The 19,401-nt window shown below is 55.3% G+C and overlaps 2 protein-coding genes across 2 annotated transcripts; one reads left to right on the forward strand and one right to left on the reverse strand.

Moving 5' to 3' along the window:
* Positions 1 to 3,538: 3,538 nt before the first annotated feature.
* On the forward strand, positions 3,539 to 14,944 carry SMARCD2 (SWI/SNF related BAF chromatin remodeling complex subunit D2). Its single transcript, XM_072356565.1, has 13 exons — positions 3,539 to 3,845; positions 9,182 to 9,366; positions 10,694 to 10,736; positions 11,141 to 11,263; positions 11,378 to 11,497; positions 11,690 to 11,785; positions 12,502 to 12,603; positions 12,849 to 13,010; positions 13,295 to 13,392; positions 13,635 to 13,770; positions 13,913 to 14,035; positions 14,133 to 14,234; positions 14,394 to 14,944. The coding sequence occupies exons 1-13, from the start codon at positions 3,678 to 3,680 to the stop codon at positions 14,445 to 14,447; spliced, it is 1,512 nt and encodes a 503-aa protein (XP_072212666.1). The 5' UTR covers positions 3,539 to 3,677; the 3' UTR covers positions 14,448 to 14,944.
* Positions 14,945 to 15,666: 722 nt separating this feature from the next.
* On the reverse strand, positions 15,667 to 19,158 carry PSMC5 (proteasome 26S subunit, ATPase 5). The gene is made up of 12 exons (XM_072356566.1): positions 19,022 to 19,158; positions 18,726 to 18,797; positions 18,165 to 18,234; positions 17,911 to 18,008; positions 17,595 to 17,651; positions 17,231 to 17,461; positions 17,027 to 17,153; positions 16,683 to 16,873; positions 16,466 to 16,564; positions 16,201 to 16,311; positions 16,026 to 16,112; positions 15,667 to 15,768 (listed from the first exon to the last, which is right to left on the reverse strand). Exons 1-12 carry the CDS (start codon positions 19,058 to 19,060, stop codon positions 15,715 to 15,717), a joined length of 1,236 nt encoding a protein of 411 aa, XP_072212667.1. The 5' UTR covers positions 19,061 to 19,158; the 3' UTR covers positions 15,667 to 15,714.
* Positions 19,159 to 19,401: the final 243 nt, after the last annotated feature.

The raw sequence follows: 19,401 nt of genomic DNA on the forward strand, positions 1-19,401 counted from the left end.
GGCAGACACAAGAACCTCCTGTGCATTCACCCAAAGGAAACCACGTCCCAAATACTCTGGAAGTGGCTGTGCAGGCTTTCTATGTGCCCAGGAGGAGCCCCCACAGTTCTTAACACAGCAAATGACTTAACACAGCAAATGATGAGCTGCCCAAAGAGATCATCCCCAGCTGTTTAGTCTAACCTAGCATCTCTCTGTTGTTCATTGAGCAGCCTTGGACAGAAGCAAAGAATAAATCCGAATTATTAAAGCCCTTAATCACTTCTTGTCACCAAGCACAGAGAGAAGGGACAAGGGTCGGAGCATCAGGGACAGCCAAAGAATGATGCTTGTGGGGCTGAGATAGGGTGAAGCTGAGCCACCAGGGATGGTCTCCTACAGACCCTGCCCACCACCTTGCTGCACACAGCAGGTTCATGAGGCTCCCAGGCACTTCGTGGCCCCCATCCTTCTCCTTCTTCCCTTGTAAGCATTGTGGGGCCAGCAGTGCCACTCTGCAAGGAGCACTGAAGATGGTGAGGTATATTACTATGGTAACGAGACTGCCACATACCTGAGACAGACCAGGAGTTATCCATAGACCTCCATAAAAAAGGGTGGAGAGGTGCAGAGAACAGGAGGCTTATCCTAGTCCTTACTGTCTAGGAGCAGGCATCATGCTATCAGATAGACTGGTAGGTGAGATAAAGCTGATGGGATGGGAGAGCTCTGCTAGGAGCTCAGAAGGGACAAACAGACAGACAGACAGACACAGGGCATCCCAGCATGGCTCCAAAGCAGCAAGCATTAGGGAGGCAGTGTCCCCAAGGAGAGCACCTTAATGCAGCCTGGGTACCACCACCTCGAGGCTCCAGGAAAACCCATCTCTTCCCTAATAGATCCACACACCCTGACAGTCTAAAGCCTCATTTCTCACCCATCTCCTGAGTGATTTGCTCCTCCAGAGATGCTCACGCTGCAATCAAACCACCTGGCAGCCTTCTTTCTGAGGGGCTGAATAGCACAGTCTCTTTCTTCCCCTCCATCAGACGCTTTCTCCTGCTCATCCCTCACTGCAGGAGCAGCGTAAAGGAGCCCATCCTGCACCTCCCTCCCACTGCCAGGTGTGGAAGGAGTCGGTCTGATCCCATTTGCCTGCACAGAACTGCTCACACAGGTGCTCCAGGATTCACAGAGGGGCACTGTTATCATTTACTCATCAAATCTCTTTCCGATCCCTTAATGAGACGCAATTCAAGGCAGCTTCTGTAACAATCGACTCAAAAGCTCCATCCAAGTGCCTCTTTTATGTGGTTTCACCCATCAGCGTGGCAGGGAGATAAACTCCTGTGATTTATTTCCTCCAATACAGTCAGACAGCAATTGATGCCTTTATGAGGGTGACTGTGTCTGTGGGATGTACTGATGTTTATGGGCTGCTAAACCTGATGTATACAGCGCTGCTATTGGTGAATGCCCAGTGTTTCCAGGAGAGCTAATACGATTTGCATTGATTAGATTAATAGCAATTAAGCAGAGCTCAGAGGGGTGATTTCCACCCTCTCCAGCCCCAGCAGACGAAGGTTCTCTTTGCTTTCACATGTGTTGGACTTGCAGCAGGAGGGATTTTGTTGCTCTCACTTGGATGGACATCCCAGGATGCAGCAAGGAACGCAGCTCTGCTCGTGCAGGAGGAATTGCTGAGTCCCAGAGAGGTGGGATTATAATGGAAAGGCGTGCAGCAGGGTGCAGGATGTCCTCTGGATAGGAAAGGTGCGGAGGGACTTTGCAGCCACAAACCATCACAGCGGTGTTCCAGTGCCCTCTTGTGCCCAAACACGGCCGGTTTATGGAGGGGTCGCAATCCCGTTAAATACCGAGTGCCTGGGAAGGCAAGTGATTATGGAGCACCATAGGGCAGCTCAGTGCCTGGGATGGGGCTGGAAAGGATGCTGAGGGCCAAGGGACCTTGCCACTGAGGTTCTCTGTACCCGGGGTGCTCAGCACCAAGCAGCACCTTAAACTGATGCTCTCAGAGCATCTTGGCTGAGGTGTGCTGGAAGCCAGCTCTGTCCTGAGGTACCAACAGCCTTTACACCCCAACCCATGGGGATGGGAAGGACAGAAGGGGACCATCCCCAGGCTCCAGGCAGCACGACCCATCCTGAGCCCATCACAACCCCTTCTCACAGGGATGGAGGCTCCAGAGCCAACCTGAAAGCCTACAACCAACCGAGCGATGGTGCAATGAGACAACAAACCTCATCACAGCTAATGGGGAAACCTTCCTTGCATAGGTAAAGAAGGTTTCTGGCTGATAACTTACAGCCTCATTGCACACTTGGCTTCTTGCACACACCTATAGAGTGGGAGATGTGGAATCCGACCCACAGGGATGGGCTGGATGGATCTCTGTATTGCTTGGTCAGGTTTGGGAGGGATGGGACCTGTTCAGCACCCAAGCAACAAAGATCTGCCCAGAGCTTTGTGCAAAGCTTGCTGCTTCCCCAAGCAAACATCCCTGCAGGCCAGGAAATGCTGCAACTCCCACCTCAGGCCTTTCCATGCAATAGGAGCTGGGGAACCACTGGCAGGTGAGAAAAGCAATGCAAGGAAGCAAAGCAATGGAAGGAAGTTTCCATGTTGGGTGCAAACAGTGCAATGCTCACCAATAGGGGTCTCCCTAATTAGGTATCAGCTACGTGGGAGGGAGAAGAGATCATTATCTTTCCTCCATAAAGGTTCTTTAATCAGAATGCTCTGCGTTCTGACCCTGTGCAAACGATGTGGCACCTGATGGGAGAGCGGAGAAGAGGAACCCCAGCAAAACATCACAAGGAGCTGGAATGAGAGCAATGGGAGCAATGAGTGCAGGGCTGGGAGGCAACAAGCTGCCCCCATTGTGAGCGTGGACACGCACAACCCAGCTGCACGGCTGCAAACACAACACACTTGCACACCCCAAGTGCAAAGCAACATGGCTGCACGTGCACGGTGCACACGAGCATGCACACGCGGACACACGTGCAAATGCATGTGCACACGTGGGCACATATGCAAGCATGTGCACACACATGGACACGTGCACAGCTGTGTAAACACACATGCATGCACACATGGGTGCGTGCACAGCTGCACGTGCATGCACACACAAGTACACATCAAAACACATGGACATGTGTGTACATACATGTGCACATGTAGGCACATGCAAGCATGTGAATACACATGTGCACACATACACATGAGTACATACATGCACATGGAGATACATACATGCACACAGAGGTACATACATGCACACAGGTGTACACATGCAGATCCATCTACACCCACACACACACGTATGAACACACGTGCAAGCTATGCACATCTATACACATACGTGCCCCAGGGGGCGGGGCCACAAGGGTGGGCGGGGTTTGTGTTGGGGGCGTGGCCACGGAGAGGAGGCGGGGCTACGTTAGAAGGGCGTGGCTTTGCTCTGGGGCGTGCCCCGCTCAAGGGGGCGTGGCTTAGTGGATGGGCGTGGCTTGGACAGGGGGCGTGGCTTAGTGGAGGAGGCGTGGCTTAGTGGAAGAGGCGTGGCTTCTAATGCCGCGCTCTGCCTCAGCTCCGGGCGCCGCCGCTTCCGAGTAAACAGCGCCGGGCCGCCCCCCCCCCCCCCACCCTTAGGCCCGGCCCGGTTCGGTTCCGCCATGGCCGCCCGCGGAGCGTTCCCTCTCAGCCCTCTGCCTCCTTCCGGCTCCGCAGCTCCTCCACCTCCTGGACCCGGACCCGGTATGATGAGAGGCCCCAGCCCGGCTCCGGCCTCCGCTGCCGCTCCGGGGTATCGTCCGATGGGGCCTACGGGAGCGCAGTACCAGGTGAGGGCGGGCGGGGGGCGGCTCTATGGGGGGGTTACTCAGAGGCCTCCGGAGGGGCCGTGGGGGTTCAGAGGCCTTTTGGGCCCGGAGGAAGCGGTGCTGCTTCCTGAGCGTGGGGCCCCGGCGGTGCGGGGGGGAAGGGAGCTCCATAGTGGGGGCGGCTGTCCTGGTCCCCCTTTCCTCCCCCCCTATTAAAAAGTTAACGGGGAAGCGTTCAGCTCTATGGGGGGGAGTCCCGTCCTCCCCCCACCAGGCCGTGTTGTGGGGCGCTGCCGGGCCCGGGAGGGTCCATCCCAGCCGTCCTTGTTCACCTCCAGCTCCGGAGATGGAACGGTGATGATGAACGTTAAGGGGAAGGAATGGGAATAAGGGGAGTAAATGTGACCCGCAGCAGTGCTGGAAGCCGTGGACTCTGCTCTCTTTCTTGCTGCCTTTTCTGTTGGTTCGGCCCCCCACGTGTTGTGGGGTTGTTTATGGAGGAGCCTCGTTCTCTAATGCATTCTGAGTTCCGACCGAAGCAATCCATCCATCCAGATGGGGGGAGTTTCCAACTTTGCTGGACAAAAGGAAGAGAAACAACCCGTGAAGCTGAAAAAAACCCCAAAGTGAAAACTGAGATGGCTTTAGCTAGGCCAATCCGGCCCTGCATTGGCTGTAATGTGACTCAGAGCTATAGGGAGGCTTCATCCCGACCTTCCCTGCACGGCAGCAGGTTGCAGAACCCAGCGGGCATCGCTCTGTTGTGGGTAAACAGGGGCACATATGCTTGCTTTCACCCCCCCCTCCCTTATCCATGGCCACAGTGCTGCACTTGTGGCAGGTGTTGGGAGCGTATGGATGGGGTAGGGTGAGACTGGGAGCATATGGCAGCGTGCTGCAGTGTTTGGGTAATGCAAGTCGTCGTCGTCGTTGTGTCTGGCCGGCAGCTTGCTGGCACAGCCAGCCCTGCAGCGGGAGGGGATTGGGGCCGATCGATCCGGTCTGTCTTTTGTTTTGCAATTTGCAGGCCTGTTCAAAAGCAGCTCCTCCCCACCGAGTGGTCAACACTGCGGTGCCCGCAAGGACTTCTCAGGGGGTAACCAGTGAGTCAGGCTCCTTCTGCTGCATTAGGCTCGCTAGAGAACATGGCAGCCCTCATCTATGCCAACGGGTGCTTAGGGGGCTCTTTAATCAGTGGATTATTAAATGTATGCTAATCCTTTGACATCCCTGCCTGGCTGGCTATTCACCAGCAGCTCAAGAAGGAAAGTGGGGAGGATAACTGATGGCACTGATGTTTGCAGAGCAGAAAGGAGTGGTTGTTTCAGGAGTGTGTTCAGGGCGATCAGCTGCACATTGGTGTGTTCACCCCCATCCCAAGGCTCAGGTTAGCATAAATCCATCAGGAGTTCCTTCTGTTTGTTGTATTGCAGGTTTCAGGCTTGGGAGATCCTTCCCGAGTTAATCAGGTTGATGCTGTGGTAGGGAATGGGCTCGGCTCTGTGATGCAGTTGGAGGAGGGGGTTGTGCAGAACGGTGCTCTGGCCTTGAGGTTGCCCCGTAGAAGTGGAGTTAATGAAGTGCCCCGTTCAAAGCATTTCATTGGCACTTGCTGACAAGCAGGAATCCCATTTCCGTGGGACGGAAGGGCTGTTGCAAGCCAAACAACTGCTAACAAAGTGATATGGGAGGAAGCGTGGCTGTGCGTGGCCGAGGAAGGACTTGGAGCTTTCTGCTCCCAAACGGACCTGCTGGATCCCATTAGGAAAGGCTTGCATTGCTGCGTGACCCACCCTTCCTTCCCAGGGGGGAACTGTTTCCAAGGCAGGTTTCATCAGAGCATCCAGCAGATTGAAGCCGTGACACAAAGCAGAGAATTGCTCTCCTCTTGGTGCTGGAGGGAAGCAGGCAGCAGCAGAGCTCAGAGCACGCTTTGCTTCTCCTGCAGACTCATGCACCTTTCTTCCTTGTTCCTGCTTGTGTTAACACCTGTGTTTAGGGCATAAATCCCCCCTGAGTTCTCCTTTCTCTGCCTGCTGCAGCCTCTGTTCCTCAGGTTGCTCCCCCTTATCCTGTGCTCTTCACGGCCATCAGCATGAGGTGAAAGTCCCAGGCTGTAACTCGTGCATCCCTTCTGTTCTCTTGCCAAGTCCCTGCGGTGTGGAAGCATGCTTAGAAGTCTTCACTATTGTGGCCTTTCCCCCCCCGAGTGTCAGCATGCCTGGTGGCTCCTGGTGTGAGCACTGCAGCCTGCACTGCTTGGAGCCCGTGACCTGGATCATCTGCAGCTGCAAAGCAACACGTGGGCAAGTTTGCCTGAACCCAGATATCACAGCTGGTGCTTGACATGTTGCCAGCACGTGTCCTCAAGTCTGCTCGGCTTTGCTGCCTGTTGCTTTGCTGTCCACTCTTGAATTTACTGCTTCCTCACTGACGGTTTTTTAGCTGAGGCTCCTGCTGCTGAAGCATTGCATTGCAGCTCACCTGAGCATTGCAGCAGCCTGCCTACATCCAGGAGCTTGCAGCCAAGGGTGACACCTCACCAACAGCAGCACTGTCCTGCTGATGTTCACTTTGTCTCTTCTCCCAGTGCAGAGCTGGGTTCCTGTTTGGGCAGGGTTTGCTTTTGCCCACATTACAAAAGGAAGTGATGTGGGATGCATGGGGGGGGGGCTGGCAGGAAGAGCTGCCCCCTGGAACCTTTTGGGTGAGGATACAGATGGGTTTTCATTCCCCAGATATCTAGTGGGTGACAAGAGCAAACTGAGTGGAAATGGGGCATTGCATCAGGGGTTTTACGAGCCTTAAGGCTCTGCTTGGGGAGTCAGCACGGAGCTGCTGGTGCTCGGTGCATTGCAGCCTTCTTGCATGCTCATGGCCCTGTGGAGTGCACACCCTGCTCGTGGTCCTGGCATTGCCACAATAGGAGGGGTGAGCTCAGTGCAGGGGGGTCCTTTTGTTTGTGCAGCACCCCCTCACTGCTGGGTTCTGGAGAGAAGATGGAGAGAGGCTGATTTCTGAGTTACTGCTTTTCCTCCAGTGTAATCTGTACCCTTCCTGCAGATCTAGCCTTCAATGTTATTGCTGCTTCCCCCCTCCTTTTTTTTCCCCCCCCTTTCTGCTACCAGCATCTTCTTTCTGGCCTGCCCTTCCTCAAGAAGAGGCCTTTGGCAAGCAACGAGGCTCCTGTCATGCTGCTGAGTGTCCATCAAGAAGCATTCCAGCCCCCGCTTGCTCCGATTGAAGCTGACTCTAAACAGAGCTCCCCAAATGCAAGAGGCCTGTGCACTGACCTGGGATGAACCTCTGCTCCTCGGCCAGCCCGATTCGTTCTTCCAGCTTTGGCAGGGAACAGAAACAAGCTGTTTTTTGTCCCATTTCCAAATGGCTCTACTCATTTCTCTGTGGGGAGGGCTGGATGCCATCCAGCTCGTTCCTTGGAGCGAGATTTTTGCCCTTTGTCCGCCCTGCTGGTGGTGGGAGGAGGAAGAAGAGGAGGAGGCCGTGGGGCAGAAAGGGGAGGATGAAGAGGCATGTGATAGGGGTAGGACCGTGGTGCTGCCCTAGATGAAGGGGAGAGGATATCTGTTAGGCAGGAAGGATATAAGGAAGGTCACCGTTAGAGGTGCTCTAATAAAATATCCTGAATTTAAGCCCTCTTTGCATCCTGCTCAATTTGCAGGGCTGGAGGGTGCTGGAGGCTTCACCCCGCTGGGGCTGTAATGCTGCTTAATGGCTTAGCTAGGGATTTATGGCTGTGCTGTGTTTGCGTGCCCAGAGCCTGCAGCCTTCATGCGAGGGGGCTGTTTGCCCTTAGCAGGACTGCGTGGCCACAGCAAAGGCTGCCTTGCTTTGCTCAGACACTTTTCCATCTGCTCATTGCGAATCTTGAGGGTAAACTGAGAAAGAAATGCGCGTGGAGGATTCCCCCTTCCCTTTTTTCCTAGGGGAGGGGGAAAAAAGGCTGCGAAACGACTGAGTTCTGAGGGTTTCCATGTTTCTTTGCTGTTAATCACAAGTGTCGCAGCCTCATTTCTTGCCTGTTTGTTCTCCATTAGCCCTTGCAGGCAAATCAGCACGGTTCCTGGAGCTCCCATCCTCCTGTAGCCGTGCTGTACCCATGCACAGCCCCAGGCAGTGCCTTGCAGCCAGCAGAACCCTGCAGACAAAGCCTGTGCAGTCCTGTTTGCAGCGAGGCATCGCCAAAACGGGGCTGATCAAAGGGAGCAAAACATCTGGGGGCTGTTAGGAAAAGCTTTTTGCCTCGTAGCTCAGGCAGGTTGGCGAGCAGCTTCAAAGGCGAGCCAAGCAAAGGTGAAAGCAGCAGATGGTTGTGCAACGGGCTTCGTGTGCGTGTGCTTTATGAATCCCTCCTGCAGTCCCCATCCTGCCACCTCCTGGGCTGCTGCTCTTTGACTTCCCAGCTGTGGAATGCTCCTCCATGCTGAAGCTGGTGTATTTTGGGGATTTCCTGCTGGGTTGGGATGCCCGTGGCTATGGGCTCTGGAGCAAGAGCTGTTCATATGTTGTCCAGCAGCCTCAGCTCTTCTGTTGTTTGCGTTTAAAGGCTTTTGGGCTATTCCAATGAGGAGGTGAGTGGGTTTTGGCTCCAAGCACCCACACCGTGGCTCTGAGCCTGCCTCTAAAAGTTGCTGAGGCCAGGCAGGCTGCTGCTGGTGGTGATCTTATGTGGGATTTGCACTGGAATTAATGCCTACATGCAGATAAGCTCGTCAGCCTGCAGCATTGCCTGCGGCTGAGCTCTCCTTGCTGGACTCTTGGCCCCTTTGAGATAATGAGTTGGCTTTGCGAGCTCCTGTGCACCAAAGCTCTGTCTCTGTCTGCAGGATGTGGGTCAGAAGGCAGGAGGGGAGCTGCAGGAGCTGTCTTGGCATGTCAGGTAACCTGTGAAGGGGAAGAAATGCTGTTCTGCTGGCTTGGTGGCTTTCCCAGCCTCACCAGTTCCTTGCCAGGGGGGAGCTGGAGGATCAGAGGATCCCAGAGTGCAGGCAAAGCGTGCTGGAGCAAGTAGGGATGAGCAGCAGCGGGGTGCTGGGAGCTTGTGTTGAGCACCCAAGGGCTGTGCATAGTGCAGACCCAGTGTCAGCTGCTGGTGCTGGCCAAACTGCTCTGCTGCAGGAGATAGAGACCACAAGAAATGCTCCAGGCTGGGATTCATGCAACAGTGGTTAAACATCCCACGGGGGAGGAGGCTGTAAATGCCCTGTGTAGGTGCCTGGAAGGGAGAGGATTCAGCACTACATCCACCAGGAATGAAGGCCACCCTCCTGATGTCCTTCCCCTGCTTAGGGGGCCCATGTTTAACACCCCCCTCTTCTCTCTCTCTCCCCTGTCAGCGCCCCGGGATGCCTCCAGGCAGCCGCATGCCCATGGCAGGGCTGCAGGTGGGACCTCCAGGAGCACCCCCATATGGAGCAGCATCCCCACTGCGACCCGGCCTGCCACAGTCCATGATGGACCCCTTCAGGAAGCGTCTGCTGGCTCCCCAGTCCCAGCCACCCATGGCCACCCAGAGGAGAGGGTAAGGGGTGACACAGGAGCACCCTCAGCCAGTCTGGAGCGGAGGGGTTCACTCTCTGAATCTGATTGCTGCCTTCTGGTTGCATTTCTCCACTAAAACCTACAGCATGGCCCCGTTGTTGGCACATCATAAGGCTGGGGCACATCACTTGGCTTGCAGCTTCCCCATGCTCTGATCTCCCCAGTGGTAACCAAAAAGCTGTATGCTTTAGTTTAAGCACCAGCTTGTCAGAACCTTTCCCTGTTCCCAGGGGCTTAGTGCTGGCCTGGGCAGGCACAGAGATAGATGGACACTCAATTCCCAGCCTTGACAGGAGGCAGGCAGAGCTGCAGAAGCTTCTGGCACATGGCAGGGATCCTCCCCAGATCTGTGGCTGTTTACTTGGGATGGTCTCTGTGAGCCATGTGGTTTTGCCAGCAGCTCCTCGCTTGTTTATGATGCTGTTAATCCCTCTGCCCTGTTCCTGTTTCCATGAGGGCTTCTAGATTACTGGTGGTTATTCCTCAGGGTCCCTCAGTCCTAATGGATGTTCTGGTCCCATTCCCTGCCCTTGCTGCACAGTGGGGCTGATGGCTTAATGATCCCTTTGCAGGGAGTGACCAGTGTCTCTATGCCAGGGCTGTGCATCCATTCTGTGCTCCAGAGCAAGCTGGGGATTAAGGACACGAGGCTGAGACGTCCTCGCCCACTGAACAGGGACGTCAGCAGCTGGATAAAGCTGTGGCTGCGTGGGATCAGCTGTGCTGGGGAGCTCAGGGCTGTGCACAGAGCTCTGCTGAGCTTCCCTGCTCCTGGCTGGCTGTGGAAGAAAGGGAGGAATGGGGGGCAGCACCAGCCTTTAGTGGCCAAATGCTCAGGATGGCAGCAGTAGTGCCACATTTGATGCCCTGTTGCTGTCCAGGAAAAGGAACTCTCCTGTGCATGCTGGGCTATAACGTAACTGAGTGAGAAAGAGAGCATTTTCCCATGTTATTTCTCTCTGTTCCTGGGGTACAGTTTCTTATCCACTTGCTTCCAAGGCTTCTGCTATTAGATGCTTTTACAGCCTTTCTTCATTCCCTTCCTGCGGTTCTGAAATGTCTGTCCTGTAGCTGATGGGGGCATTTCCCCTTGGATCAAGCTGTTTGCTGCAGTAGGATCTTGGAACCTGGCTTGAACTGATCCATCCCCATGGCATCACAGCACTCCCCAAAGCCTGGTCCCATGCATGGCCTGCGTGGGGCCAAAAGAGCCACCATGCTGTGTCCCCCAAGACAGGCAGCCAACAAGATCTGCAGCGTCCTGAGATTGCTGCAGGATCATTTCTTTTACTTCATTCTTCTTGCAGGGTGAAGAGGAGGAAGATGGCTGACAAGGTCCTGCCACAGAGGGTGAGTGTCACTTTGGTGCATGGAAGGAGTTGATGATGAAACTCCCCATGGTAGGACGATCTCATTGAACCTCGTGCTGCATGATGAATGTTTCTGCTTCATCCCCAAATGGCCTGGAACATTTCGGTTAGAGGGATGTGCACAGTTAAAGCAAGCAAGGCTTTGGGCAAGCAAGGAGCAAGCAGTGGCTTGGGATGCAGACCTCTGGTCATTCCCAAGCTTCTCTCTTGGGGTTCCTCTTGACAATGCAGGGTTACGGTCCCTGCCTGTGACGTGGGGCAGGATGTTAGGTACAGTGACAAGCTCCAATCAGTGCAGCTTTGTGGACTGGTAAAGGTGCTGGACTTGGAGTGGGATGCAGCACCACTGCAGCACGTGAGGGACTGACTGTTATCATTTGATAGATCCGGGAGCTTGTCCCAGAATCCCAGGCCTACATGGACCTCCTGGCCTTTGAGCGCAAGCTGGACCAAACCATCGCTCGGAAGAGGATGGAGATTCAAGAGGCCATCAAGAAACCATTGACGGTGCGTAGCTGGCCAGGAGGGCAAGCAGCTGGGTGAGGGTAGAGGTAGGAGATGGGTGCTGCCAGCCATCCTCTCATTCCAAACATCCCCACTCTTTGTTTTCCTATTCCACAGCAAAAGCGGAAGCTGAGGATTTACATCTCCAACACTTTCACCCCGGCCAAAGAAGAAGGAGAGGGTGGTGAGCGTGTGGCCTCTTGGGAGCTACGCGTGGAAGGCAAACTGCTGGAGGACGTAAGGATCTGGGCAGGGATAAATGTGGCGGTGGGAGGAGGGCTGTGCTGCTTGTCTGGTGCTCTGCACTGAGAGCCTGGCTGGGATAGATGCAGTCTTTCTCTCCCTGGCTGCTGGAGGTGGTGTTTTGGGCTGGGGCCCTCCGTGGTGTTGGCAGCATCAAGGCCAAGTTTCGCACGCGATGTTTTGCAGCCAAGCAAACAGAAGAGGAAGTTCTCCTCCTTTTTCAAGAGCCTCGTCATCGAGCTGGACAAAGAGCTGTACGGGCCAGACAACCATTTGGTGGAGGTGAGATGTGCTTGGCTGCACTGCAGGGCTGCACACCAGGAGGGATGAGAGCTGTTCAGTGCAATGGGAGGTAGCCCTGCTTACCCTGCAGGTGCTCAGCTCCCCAGTCCAGCACCAGCAACCCTCGCTGGGTGCTTCAGGGTGGAGAGGCATCTGTATTCAGCAAAGCAGTGCTGAGCCATCCCTGAGGATCACGTTGCTGTACTTTCTAGGCTGCAGTTTGCAGCTCAGTGGTGCTGGCTGGCAGCCCGATGAGGCCAGCCCGGCCCCTCTCACCTGGATGGCTCCCAACAGCAGGCTGCTTGCTCCATACAGCCCCAGGGTTGGTTCTTAACTCCCTCGTGTCCATGGGTGGAGCTGGGAGGCGTCAGGCTGTAGCACAGATGTGGCTCTGATGGATGTCTTGGGCAGCCCCAAGCTCCTTCAAATTTGTGACTCTACTTATGGCAAATACTGATTCCTGTGGCGATACCCCCTTGTTGGAGGTCAATCCCCATTAGGTGGAATGGTTTGTGAGAGCTGCTGTGGCATCAAGCCCCTCTAGTGGGTGAAGCAGGGACTGTGATCCCACAGAGACTATGGGAGCTGTTTGCAATTGGAATCAAGCATTCAGCCCAATCCAGTGCTCCCATAGTCCACCTGAACTGCCTACAGCTGGGCTGGAGCTCATCAGTGTTGGTTAGACCAAGTTAAACAGTGTCCCTTTACTCTCCTAGTGGCACCGTCTGCCCACGACCCAGGAGACTGATGGCTTCCAAGTGAAGCGTCCTGGCGATGTCAATGTGAAGTGCACCCTGCTGCTGATGCTGGATCACCAGGTAAGGTGTTACCAGTGCCATGCTGCCCTCCAGCACAGCTCAGCTGTGTGGGCTGAAACGAGCCTGGGCTGGGGCAAGGTCTTACATGAGGGAGGCTGTTGGGTAATGTGCTATGATACAGAAAGCAGTGGAGAGGAGCTCTAGGAATGGCCCTCAGTCTGCAGCAGCACGAGGGCTGTGTAGGACACTGTGCCCACTGAAGGGCCACGTGCCAAACATGCCCTTAATCCTGCATGTCCCTGCAGCCACCACAATACAAACTGGACCCTCGCCTGGCTCGCCTGCTGGGGGTGCACACCCAGACCCGTGCCAGCATCATGCAGGCGCTCTGGCTGTACATCAAGCACAACAAGCTGCAGGACAGCCATGAGAAGGAGTACATCAACTGCAACCGCTACTTCCGACAGGTGAGTCCACAGCTCTCCTTCACCTGCCTCTGGGCTGCCCTTGTTGGCTGTGTGGGTCCCTGCTGGGGAGGAGAGCACCATTCCCACCCTTCAAAGCCAAGAAAAGCATTTGTTCCTGGCTTGGAGTGGTCACTGTCCCCCTCCCCATGCTCTGTTGTGCAGCTATCAGCTTGGCACGCACAAAGCAAGGCTGAGTAAAACCTTGTTCCTGCCTAATCTTTTCTGTGGTGGGTGGAAGGATCCCCTTATATTGGCAGCTAAACGCTCTGCTTTTACTCCTCCAGATCTTCAACTGTGTCCGTATGCGCTTCTCTGAGATCCCCATGAAGTTAGCAGGGCTCCTGCAGCACCCGGATCCCATCATCATCAACCACACCATCAGGTAGGGGTGGAGGAGTGCTGGGCAATACCCCTGGGGGGGGTGGGCTGCCTGGAGCAATGGGTAACTCTTTGATGAGGATGCAGGTGCTGCGAGGTGTCCAGCTCAGTACAGCAGTGAGCACAGGTTGTTGGGAAGAATCAGCCCAATAACGTGGGAAGCTCCTTGGGGCAGTGGTTGGGATGCTTGTATTGCTTTTGAGAGTGGTTGATCTTCCTCCTCCTTAACACTCTGCCTCCTCCCAGCGTGGACCCCAATGACCAGAAGAAGACGGCCTGCTACGACATCGATGTGGAGGTGGATGATCCCCTAAAAGCTCAGATGAGCAACTTCTTGGCTTCCACCACCAACCAGCAGGAGATCGCCTCACTGGATGCCAAGGTGAGGGGCTCCTCTCCCTCCAGAGCTTCCCCCTATCTGAACTAGGGGGGTTTGGTGCCAGCTGTGTCTTGGTTTGGGGGCTTGACATGAACTCCAGTTCCCACGTAGTTGTTCCAACTGCCTCTCACCTTCATCTCTGCAGATCCATGAGACCATCGAATCCATCAACCAGCTGAAGACACAGCGTGATTTCATGCTGAGCTTCAGCAACAACCCGCAGGATTTCATCCAGGAGTGGATCAAATCACAGAGGAGGGACCTCAAGGTAAAAATGTCAAGGGTAGGGCAGGGCGAGAGGGAGGGAGGCTGAGCAGGGGCTGGCCGTAGTGCTCACCTTCTCCCTTATGCTTTGCTTTGCTCAGATCATAACGGATGTGATTGGGAACCCTGAGGAGGAGCGACGAGCTGAGTTTTACCAACAGCCCTGGGCCCAGGAGGCTGTGGGCAGACACATCTTTGCCAAGGTGGGTTCCGTGCTGTGCTGGCGGGGTGCTCCTCTGGGCTGAGATGGCAGCAGGGAGGCTGAAACCAGGGAGCAGGGACTGCTTGCACAGAAGGAGCTGGTCCTCAGTGAGGGACAGGGCCTGCCCCGAGCCCTGCCTGACCTCCCTCGCCTCCTCCAGGTCCAGCAGCGTCGGCAGGAACTGGAACAAGTGCTTGGGATCCGCCTCACTTAAGAGGCCAGCAGGGCTCAGGAGCTCCTCCTCCTCTTCCTCTCCCTGCTGCCTGAGCCTGACGGTACTTCTTACTGGAATCAAATACAGCACTTGCACAAACCCTATGTGCCTGGAGGGATTTGGAGCCTCTCATACCCCTGGGCTCCCCTCAGCCAGGAAGCTCTCGCCACAGGCAGAGCAGCAGAGGGTCCCTGATTCTCCCTACCCCAAGTCCTGCTGCATTAACACGTCCTTGCTTTTGCATCTTGCAGTTTGCCTCTCCCTGTAGCAATGGATGCAGCCCTCTGCCAGCACGCTCTCTGCCCCCATTCCCTCCTTGCCCTGCCTCTGGCCAAAGCCCCTCCTGGCATTGCTGCCTGCCCTGCCAGCCCTCCCTACCACCGTGAGGGCAGGCTCAGCCCTGCCCCCCTTCTTCAACCAAAGTTTGTCATTCCAAATGCCAGCCCCGCTGCTGGTGCCCGATGTTTTTTGCACTATTTTTTGTGAACAGGTTTTATAAGAAAAAAAAAAAGAAAAACAGAAAAAGAAAAACAAAAACAAAAAAAAAAAAACTTTTTGTACAGTGGGTTTGTATTTGATTAATATATTCGAGTTCCTCTTCCTGCACTCAATCACCTCAAAACTATGCAGTGACTCGTGGTGTTGTCAGTGGGCTCGTTCAGCCCAAGCTGTTCTTTTTTGTATGTAACTGAGTTTTTAGTGTTGGGTTCTTGACAATCAGTTGATTACTCCACCCCCCCCCCCGTTGTTTTACACACTTATCCTGTGCTTGAGACGAGGTATGGGGGGGTAGCTCTGTCCCCAGCAGCCTGCAGGCAGCAGCTTTCCCCCCCCTCCCCCCCAGGGCTCTGAGAACTGGAGATGCTTGGGGCAAGGGGCTGGAGTGTGGGGCCACTGCACTGGGGATGAGGGGACAGTGCACCACCCACCAGCCCCACTGAAGTGCCTTACCCTGCTGGCCCCATGCCTATGTTTTCTTTGTAGGGCAGCCCAGCTTCCACTGGGCTATTGCAGGCAGAGGGGGGTGGGGGGGTGTTTACATATTCCTAGGGTGTTATGGCTCAGGGGTGCCTGCTCTGCCTCTTGCGTAAGCGTTTTGTCTGTTTTGGATTATTTTCTAATAAAACCAGTTAGCAGCAGTTCTGTGTGTGTGTGTGTGGTGGGGTTCCTTCCAGCAATGCAGTGCTGCAGCCCCTGTACCCAAATCAGTGCATAGACGTGGGCACAGCAGCACTTTATTAGAGACAACACAACCCCCGGCTCACCCTTATTTCCACAGCTTCTTGATGGACATGTTCTTCTCGCTGTCCTTCTGCATCACCTGGGTATAAACAAGGGACAGTTGGTGCCCAACACACAGCTCCTTTTTCCCTTCAAGTAACTCCACAAACTGCCCTTTAAAGCAACCTTCAGCCCTGCATAGGGAAGGTTCTAGAGCTCTTCAAGGCCACCCCAACCTCCTGCCCAGAGCATCCCATAGCACTGCTGTTTAGCCCCAGATCCTGCCAAACGCTGCCCAGGAGTTTCTGCCTCCTAGAGCTGAGAGGAAGCAGCCAGCAGCTGCTCTGCAGCACTTACCTTAGCAACAGCCATTTCAAAGTCCTCCTGTGTGACGTGCACCCGCCTCTCCCTCAGTGCATACATGCCAGCTTCTGTGCACACCCCCTGTAAGGACAGGGGTGGTTCAGATGACCCCAGAGCTCCCAACAAGTGAGGACAAAGAGCACCGTGGGGCCCACAGGACCCAGCTCACCTTCACTTCTGCACCCGAAGCCCCTGGCATCAGCTCTGCAATCTTCCGCAGGTTGATGCCACGCGTCAGGTTCATTTTCCTAGAGTGGATTTTGAGGATATCCAAGCGGGCCTGGGGGGGGGAAACAACAGCATTGAAACAAGGGGGGAAGCCGCAGGAATCGTACCCTGACAGGGCTAGGGACAATGTGGTAGCCCTAGGGAGAGGATCAGGACAGCAGGGGACCAAAAGAGACCCCAAGCCAACTGTGGGGCCACCCACCAACCTCCTCATTGGGAGGGGGGAACTCGATCTTCCTGTCGATGCGGCCAGGGCGCAGCAGAGCTGAGTCCAGGATGTCGATCCGGTTGGTGGCCATGATCACCTGCAGAACAGCCATTGTCACCACGATAGTCACCCTGCTATCATCATGGGGCCAAGCAGGGCACTGCCCCATCCCCAGACAGCTCAGGCTTCAACCAGACCCCCCAGTGCCCCCCTACCTTGATGTTCTTGGTGGCCTCAAAACCATCGAGCTGGTTGAGGAGCTCCAGCATCGTGCGCTGCACCTCGCTGTCCCCACCAGAGCCACCTTCCAGGCGGGAGGAGCCGATGGAGTCGATCTCATCCATGAAGATGATGGAGGGAGCGTGTTCCCGGGCCATCACAAACAGCTCCCGCACCATGCGGGCACCTGCAGGAAGCAAAGCCTCAACACTGTGCACCCTCAGCCTGCCCAGCACCCCATGCAGAAGGCTCTCATCCCCTACAGGCCAGTCCCAAGGCCACCCAGCACCATCAGAGCCCTGATGGGCACAAGAAGCAGCTTCATGCCACTCTGCTTTACCTTCACCAATGAATTTCTGCACCAGCTCGGAGCCTGACACGCGGATGAAGGTGCAGTCGGTGTGGTGGGCCACAGCTCTGGCCAGCAAGGTCTTGCCAGTGCCAGGGGGTCCGTAGAGCAGCACACCCTGAAAGCACCAAGGGGTGAGCTCAGCACCACTGTTGGGTAAGCAACCATACCCAGGGAACTCCAGATAGGACTTACCTTGGGCTGAGCAATTCCCAGCGCCTCAAAGAGCTCAGGGTGCTTGACTGGCAGCTCAATCACTTCTTTGATCTCCTTTATCTGCTTGTCCAAACCTCCGATCATCTCATAAGTGGAATCCGGGACCTTCTCCACCATCATCAGAGACACCAGAGGGTCCACTTTGTTGGGCAGGATCTTGTGCAGCGTGTAGCTGTCGTTGCGTAGGGCCACGCGGCAGTTTGGGGTCACCTGCGCTGAGAGCAGAGGGGAGAGCTCAGTGTTGGGCCACTTCAGGGCCCTTCCAAGTGGCCCCACACCAGAGAAGGGTAAAATCAATGTGGAGAGAGCTGTGATGCCCCTCCCACGGCCCCTAAACACTCACATCATTAATGTCAATGTTCTTGTCAACATCCACAACGAATTTCCCTTCTGGGTGCACCTGGAACACAGCAATTAACACCACAAAACTTACTTTACCCTTCAAGAATCCTGGCTGCACATCCCACTCACACCAGAAAGGGGCCCTAAAGCTCAGCCAACCACCCAAAACACCTGACAGCCTTCCCTATCCTCAGTAGAAAGACCTCTCACTTCATGTTTTTCTACTTGCTAAACCCTCTGCAGAGCTCGTGCTATTGCAGGGACGAAGGGACAGTCTATCCTGCTCCAGCCAGCCCCAGAGTAACTCAGTTCCATACCTTCACAAGCACCTTCTTCTTGTCCATAGCTCTCACCACTTCGCCCACATAAGAGCCCTGCTCCTGCAGCAGCTGCAGCTCCTCCCGCAACAGCCGCACTGTGGAGAGAATGGGACATCAGCAGACAAATGGGGACACCCAAAGCCCCCCAACTGAGGGGGCAGCACCCCCAGCCAGGCCAGGAGCCTCCTGTCCCACATCAGGGCTGTCCATAGAACCTCAGGTTGAGGATGCTGAGAGGAAGTGAGCTTTACCTTTAGCGTTCAACTCATTTCTTTGCGCTTGCAAGCGCCGCAGGTTCTGGCTCTTCTCATTCACTATGAGCTGCGTGAAGAAAGAAGCTCTGATAAGTTCTCAGCATCCTACAGAGCTCTCAATCCAACAGAGCACACACACACACACACACACACACACACACACAGCAGCCATGAGCAGCTCCAGCATGAGAAACAAAGGCAGTTATTGTGCTGGGACAAGCAAGAAATACAGCCCTTCCCAGCACAAGGTGCTCAGCCAAACCCCACTGACAACAGCTGGACAACACCTTGGTGTGGGGAGAACCTTTCACTGTGTGGAAGGAGCTCACAAGCAGGAGATGGGCTGACTTTGGGGTGTCTAATAGTAACACAACAAGGAACAAGAACCTTAAACTACAAGGAGGAAAACTCAGATCAGTTGTAATGAAGAAACAATCTCCTCCCAGTCAAAGCCATGAGGCAGCAGACGGCCCATTCCTGGAGCTACCCAAGGCCAGAAGCCGGTAAGGGCACCCAGCCCATAGCAGAAGCTCCCAATACAGCCGTATTGCGGCTCACCTGCAGCTCCTCGATCTTGGACAGGTAATACTGCCGCAGCCCGGTGCCGCCCTTCCCTTCGTCCATCTCCATCTGCAGAACAGCGCTCAGTCAGGCCGGCTCAGCCCCATCCGCTCCCCCCCCCCTCAGTCCCGTATCCCCACATCCCCTCCTATAACCGCCCCCCCCCCCCCGCCGAGTCACGGCGCCCACTAGGCCGCGATCGGCCCGATCTCCACACAGCTCCGCGGCCATAACCAGAGGGGCCTAATCCTTGCACCCCCGGCCGGCCGTGAGCACCGCCAGACCGGCTGTACCTGCTCGGGTCCGTCCACCGCCATCTTCTCCGCCGGCATCGAATCCCGGCGCCGCTATTGCCGGCACTAAAGATGGCCACCGCTCCACTTCCGCCGCCCGCCCCCCCGCGCGCAAGACGCGATAGCGTCACTTCCTGTGCATGAGAGAGTAGACAGCGCATGCGTACTGTGACGCCTACCAGATTGCGCATGCGTAGTCTGATCCCGCGATGCCTGTGGTCAACGCGCTAGTTCACAATGCGCATGCGCAGTACGAAGCAGCTATGTCAGCGTGCCCGCCATATTGGTAAGGTCAGTGCTAGAGTCTTCATTTCATGGTGCTCAGAAGGGCCGAAAGCCGAACACAACAACTCCTATGGAACACAGTCCGCCATTCCGCT

This window comes from Excalfactoria chinensis, chromosome 24 (genome assembly GCF_039878825.1).
Source record: "Excalfactoria chinensis isolate bCotChi1 chromosome 24, bCotChi1.hap2, whole genome shotgun sequence".
In the NCBI taxonomy this organism is placed as follows: Eukaryota; Metazoa; Chordata; class Aves; order Galliformes; family Phasianidae; genus Excalfactoria; species Excalfactoria chinensis.

Coding starts and splice junctions, on each gene's coding strand:
- SMARCD2 (XM_072356565.1), top strand. CDS start 3,678: ATGGCCGCCCGCGGAGCGTTCCCTCTCAGCCCTCTGCCTCCTTCCGGC. Junction 3,846..9,181: donor CTACGGGAGCGCAGTACCAG/GTGAGGGCGGGC, acceptor CTCCCCTGTCAG/CGCCCCGGGATGCCTCCAGG. Junction 14,235..14,393: donor GCAGACACATCTTTGCCAAG/GTGGGTTCCGTG, acceptor CGCCTCCTCCAG/GTCCAGCAGCGTCGGCAGGA.
- PSMC5 (XM_072356566.1), bottom strand. CDS start 19,060: ATGCCGGCGGAGAAGATGGCGGTGGACGGACCCGAGCAG. Junction 16,874..17,026: donor GCAGAAATTCATTGGTGAAG/GTAAAGCAGAGT, acceptor TGCTTCCTGCAG/GTGCCCGCATGGTGCGGGAG. Junction 16,565..16,682: donor AGGCCACCAAGAACATCAAG/GTAGGGGGGCAC, acceptor GCTGTTCTGCAG/GTGATCATGGCCACCAACCG.